At 43.9% G+C, this 5,000-nt stretch overlaps 1 protein-coding gene across 1 annotated transcript in view; it reads left to right on the top strand.

The window, feature by feature from the left end:
* Nucleotides 1-3,582, top strand: part of LOC138951219 (aminopeptidase N-like) — a 123,838-nt gene extending 120,256 nt beyond the window's left edge. Inside the window, exon 22 of the mRNA XM_070322882.1 lies at nucleotides 282-3,582. Within this exon, the coding sequence (XP_070178983.1) occupies nucleotides 282-351 (70 nt within the window). The 3' untranslated portion in view covers nucleotides 352-3,582. The remainder of the gene's footprint in view (nucleotides 1-281) is intronic.
* Nucleotides 3,583-5,000: the final 1,418 nt, after the last annotated feature.

The following is a 5,000-nucleotide window of genomic DNA, read 5'->3' as shown; positions in this document are numbered from 1 at the left end:
TCATGATTCAAGTTAACTTAAAAGAAAACAAGGTGCATTGACATTCAAAACTGATGTAGGCCCTCATTCTAGTTAAGATAAGAGTTTACGCTACATAAGATAAGATAATATAAGATAACATGCAAGATCAGATAAGGTACGATAAAATGCCACATGAGATGATATGAGATATGGGATTCTAAATACACGATGCGCTGAATCTGCTCTTCTTCTTCTTCTTCTTCTTCAGCGTTCGGCGCACTGAATCTGCTCAATTGTGTACATTGCTATCTTTCTCACAGGGCCAATATAGACTGGAAAAGGCTCAACTACAAGAAGATATCTGATTGGCTGCAAAACAACCTCACCTGACGATATTCAAATCCAGAGGGTCACGTGGCACCACGTGAAGTCGCGTGACTGGTTTCGATGTGCGCAGTGTGACCCCATGGCACGTCAAGCGGACGCACAACGAGTGAATGACGGTGTTTGGACCAGAGTTTTTTTTTTCTCTCGAGTTTTTCTTTCTCCATCTAAATGTTGTACAGTTTGTAAATAGAACTGAATATACAAGAGAGGAATCCGATTTCCATCAACAGACCGTCTGTACACACGCCAAGTACACCCGTGTGGCGTCTTGTTGTGAATGTGTACATTGATACAGTTGATCGTGTTTGACTGACGCCCTGCTCGTTTTGTTGGAGAGACTGAATTGCCTCCCCGAGTCAGCTAGCGTGTAAACATTCACAGGTGGGCTTTAGGCTTTTACATGCGCGAAAGATGTACCACCGCTTACATGGCAGTTGTCCTTCGGGTCCAAAAAAGACTGTTGCGTTCTGCAACTAATCGGTGTACTCGGAATTGGCTCTGTAAGCTCAGTCTGGGGGCGCAGAGTATGAAGCAGTGGGGGCACTGGCAGTCTGTCGTTGTGGTCACTGCCGGTGTTGCGTTGTGGCGTTGCTTGGTTTAAACAAGTTTATTCAATAAATTCCATTGGTACTATTACCGCGTACATGAAATAAGGAACATGGAGCACAACAAGCTAGGCTTATGAGCGTACTCTTAAAAGCAAATGATTTTCTGACAACGGGCCTACTCAAAGTCGACAGAAGCTTCGCGGACTAGAGCTCGCTAGCGCGATACCTCTCCAGCTCCTATGGCGTGATCTTGCACCGGTGGAGGTTTGCTTTGAGCGAGTCTACGACCGTTTCCATGGTCAACCTTGATGTCACGTGCCACATGAAAGTTCCCCACACAGCAGGCGTCTGGGCATGCGATGCTTCTCCATGCGGAAGACATGCCCCACCCATCACGTTAAACATTACAATGCGGCTGCTTCTGTGCGGAATGTATATGCTGAATACTTTTTGCAGTTGAAAAATATGTCAGTTACGAACTGAATTTGTAAGACAGAACAAACGAACAATCGGTATGTGTACTCTACACAGAAAGGAGTGAGACTGTTGCGTGTTGGTATGTGTTAACATGGAAGGATGCTTTCGTCCCATGACAAAACCTGGATAGATCTGTGATGCTTTTACAAGTTGTTTTACACGAAGGTACCCTTAAAACCCGGTCACACTGATAGGATTGTACAGGGGAGTGTTGACAGATGTTGTGTGATTACTAGGGAGATCTAGATGTAGCCAAGACGGGTACCGGTACGTGTAGCTATGACGTCACACGTTCTAGACACTTGGTCCAGATTCTACACAAATAGAACTGAATAATGCGAAACAGACGATATAATCGCAGACGGGCACTTTAACGAACGAAAGCCCGCCCAACGTTATATCTGACACGTCTCACTGCTGTGGTTTGTGTATACGCAACACGCATTTGCCTGAAAGCGACGTAGAATTAGTTTTGGGGGGAAAATGGTACGATTCCCTCTGACTAATTCGTGTGAGGAAATGCCTTCTCTAATCGTTACGAACAAAAAGCAAGATGTAGATCATGGAAAACGCGTGACGTAAAAGCTCAATTTGATGACGTTAAACATACATGGAGGCTTATTGCTACACGTACACGTTCCCGTCTTGGCTACACGTAGTGTGATCTAAATCTCTGGAATATCTGTTGTGCTATTGTTGTGCACATTGCCATTACATTGTGTGACTGTTAAAGGTTCAATTTCGTGTACTTTCTTTCCATCAAATATTGTTGATAATGTTTATTTGTTCACGTGATTAATGAACTTAAAGATGTCCTCCTTCCAGAGAGCATCCTGTCAATGTTAACAATGTCCTCTTTCCAGAGAGCATCCTGTCAATGTTAACGATGTCCTCCTTCCAGAGAGCATCCTGTCAATGTTAACTCTCACTCCGTCAATTAATTACACTGAAAATAGTCTTTGCTTTGAGACAAATTATTTGTTTCAAATATAAGTCAATAACGCCACTGGATTGTGGGCTTTGAATTTACAACGATAAAGTTCAACAGTACCAGGTTTCAGATCTTTTGTTCCTTGACAAAGTTGATGGATAGACTTAGCCCTTGTTTAACACTGGACTGTAACGTTATTCTTCTTCTTCTTCTTCAGCGTTCCAGAAATTCTGATGACGTGTGAGCTCGTTTGCCCATTTGGGTTCGCCACACTATACCCTGAGAGCTTAGTCAGCTTCACTCCGCTTTCGTTGGGTAGGCATGCTGGGTATTTTCGTGTTTCCACAACCCACCGAACTCCGACGTGGATTACAGGATCTTTTCCGTGCGCACTTGGTCTTGTGCTTGCGTGTACACACGAAGGGGGTTAAGTCACTAGCAGGTCTGCACAGAAGTTGACCTGGGAGATCGGAAAAATCTCCACTCTCCACTTTTAACCCACCAGGCGGCAGCGACCGGGATTCGAACTCACGACCTCCCGATTGTTATTCATAATCGTTTACACTGGAAGAAAAATAGTTGTCATATATATATATATATATATACAAAATGATTGTGTGATAGTCCTTTCCTTAACGTTTCATTGTTGAGGTACTGTGATTTGTTCAATATTATCCTTTCAACTCAAACATGAAGCCAAAAACGTAATGTTTTAGACGCAAGTCTGATGCCGTCTATGTTGTTGTTGTGTGTTCTCGACTTCACGATACTCAGATTACTGTAGAGAGAAGAGGGCCTATGGGCTTATTCACACACTGAACCTTGTTGGAAAGAGGATTTCTTTCATTTGATATTTTTGTACTTTCGTATCGAGTGTTAACTCCCATTCCCTGTGTGTGTCCCTGCTGTGGTCAGTTATTGTGTTTATATGACAACAAATACTGTCGTTGTGTCTGCTAGCGTGCATGCGCATTCCAACACATATACACCTGTTGACACACAGACATACACACACACAGACACACACACACACACACGCACGCGCGCACACACAGACATATACACACACACACACATACACACACACACACAGACACACCGCACACACACACACACACGCATGCGCGTGCGTGCACACACACACAAACGTATGCCAGATATCAGAAAAACGACAGTTTGTTGTCGGCGGTGAAGTTGTAGAAATAGCCTGTTGTAAGTTTAGCTACGCCAGTCTGTGTTTCGTGTAAACTACAACATGAATAAATAACGAGACATCCAGGAATGTTTCGTCTGCTCTTTTTTCCTTTCTTTCTTTTCTTTCTTTTCTTTTCAACCATTTTTTTATTTTTATGTTGCTCCATGTTGTTGTTTGCTCCATGTTGTTGTTGTTGTTGTTGTTGTTGTTGTTGTTGTTGTTGTTGGTGGTGGTGGTGGTGGTGTTGTTGTTATTGTTGGTATTGTTGCCGTTGCTGTTGTTGTTGTTGTTGTTGGTTGTTGTTGTTGTGTTGGTGTTGGCGTTGTTGTTGTTGTTGTTGCTGTTGCTGTTGTTGCTGCTGCTGTTGTCGCTACTGCTGCTGGTCTCGTTTTTACACCCCCGGTATAGGGGTGTGTATAGGTTTCGGTCGATGTGTTTGTTTGTTTGTTTGTTTGTGTGTTTGTGTGTTTGTGTTCGCATATAGATCTCAAGAATGAACGGACCGATCGTCACCAAACTTGGTGAACAGGTTCTATACATTCCTGAGACGGTCCTTCCAAAACTTGGGACCAGTCAAACACACGGTTAGGGAGTTATTGGTGGATTAAGATTCTACAAGGACTTATAGAGAAACATATTAATGGTCAAAGGGAAATAACCTTCTCAGTTGGTGGCAGTGAGAATGGGTGCAGTGAGAATGGTTATTTCCCTTTGACCAACGGGGGTGTTTTTCCTACCTCCGAGGAACTTCTTGTTATTTTTATTTTTTTATATTTAATTATTTCATTGTCCCATCGCTTCAAAATTCCGGTCGATTCCTCACAGCGGAAAACTCAAAGCAACAGAGTCGCGCTACCAAGGTGTTATCAGCCTCAGCCGAGATATTTTATGTGCCACATGCACAGTGTGACACGGGTTGGGACAGGTATACCTTTTTTGAGTCTGCACATACTGTTCAGCCGTGTCCGTTCCGGTCCGGATTCGGGCCTCTGAAACGCGGATCAAAGGCGCCGCCTACAATGAGGACAATGCCCAGGCTCATCGATTACCGTAAACGAGACGTGATCGACTCATCACTGCCATTTTGTAACGCCTGCTCACTAACACGCCCACCCTACTTAGCTTTAACACTGATTAGTGTCGACGAGTCTGGCAGCGGAACGAAATTCAGAGGTGGTTGGAGCAGCGAGTGCAGGGACGGGGCGGCGTGAGAGCACAACGGGACAAGGGAACAAATGTAAAGACGAAAAAAAAAACAAAAAAAAAAAAATAAAAATAAAAAACCAACAACACTGATTAGTGTCCGTCCTTGACGGCTGGAACAAAGACGAGGTTCCTCTTATCGGCAATCGTTTGTAACAATCAGCTGCGTTGTTTCGGTCCTGACGTCCCAATGTCCTTCCTCCACTTCTTGATCAGACTTCTGAATATTGTCCGTCTCGCCGTGTGTATGTGTTGGTGTTAGTGTTAGTGCGCGTGTGTGTGTGTGTGTGTGTGTGTG

Source organism: Littorina saxatilis, linkage group LG16 (assembly GCF_037325665.1).
Source record: "Littorina saxatilis isolate snail1 linkage group LG16, US_GU_Lsax_2.0, whole genome shotgun sequence".
NCBI lineage: Eukaryota > Metazoa > Mollusca > Gastropoda > Littorinimorpha > Littorinidae > Littorina > Littorina saxatilis.
Note: the sequence above shows the minus strand (reverse complement) of the source record. Positions and strands in the feature narration are given on the sequence as shown.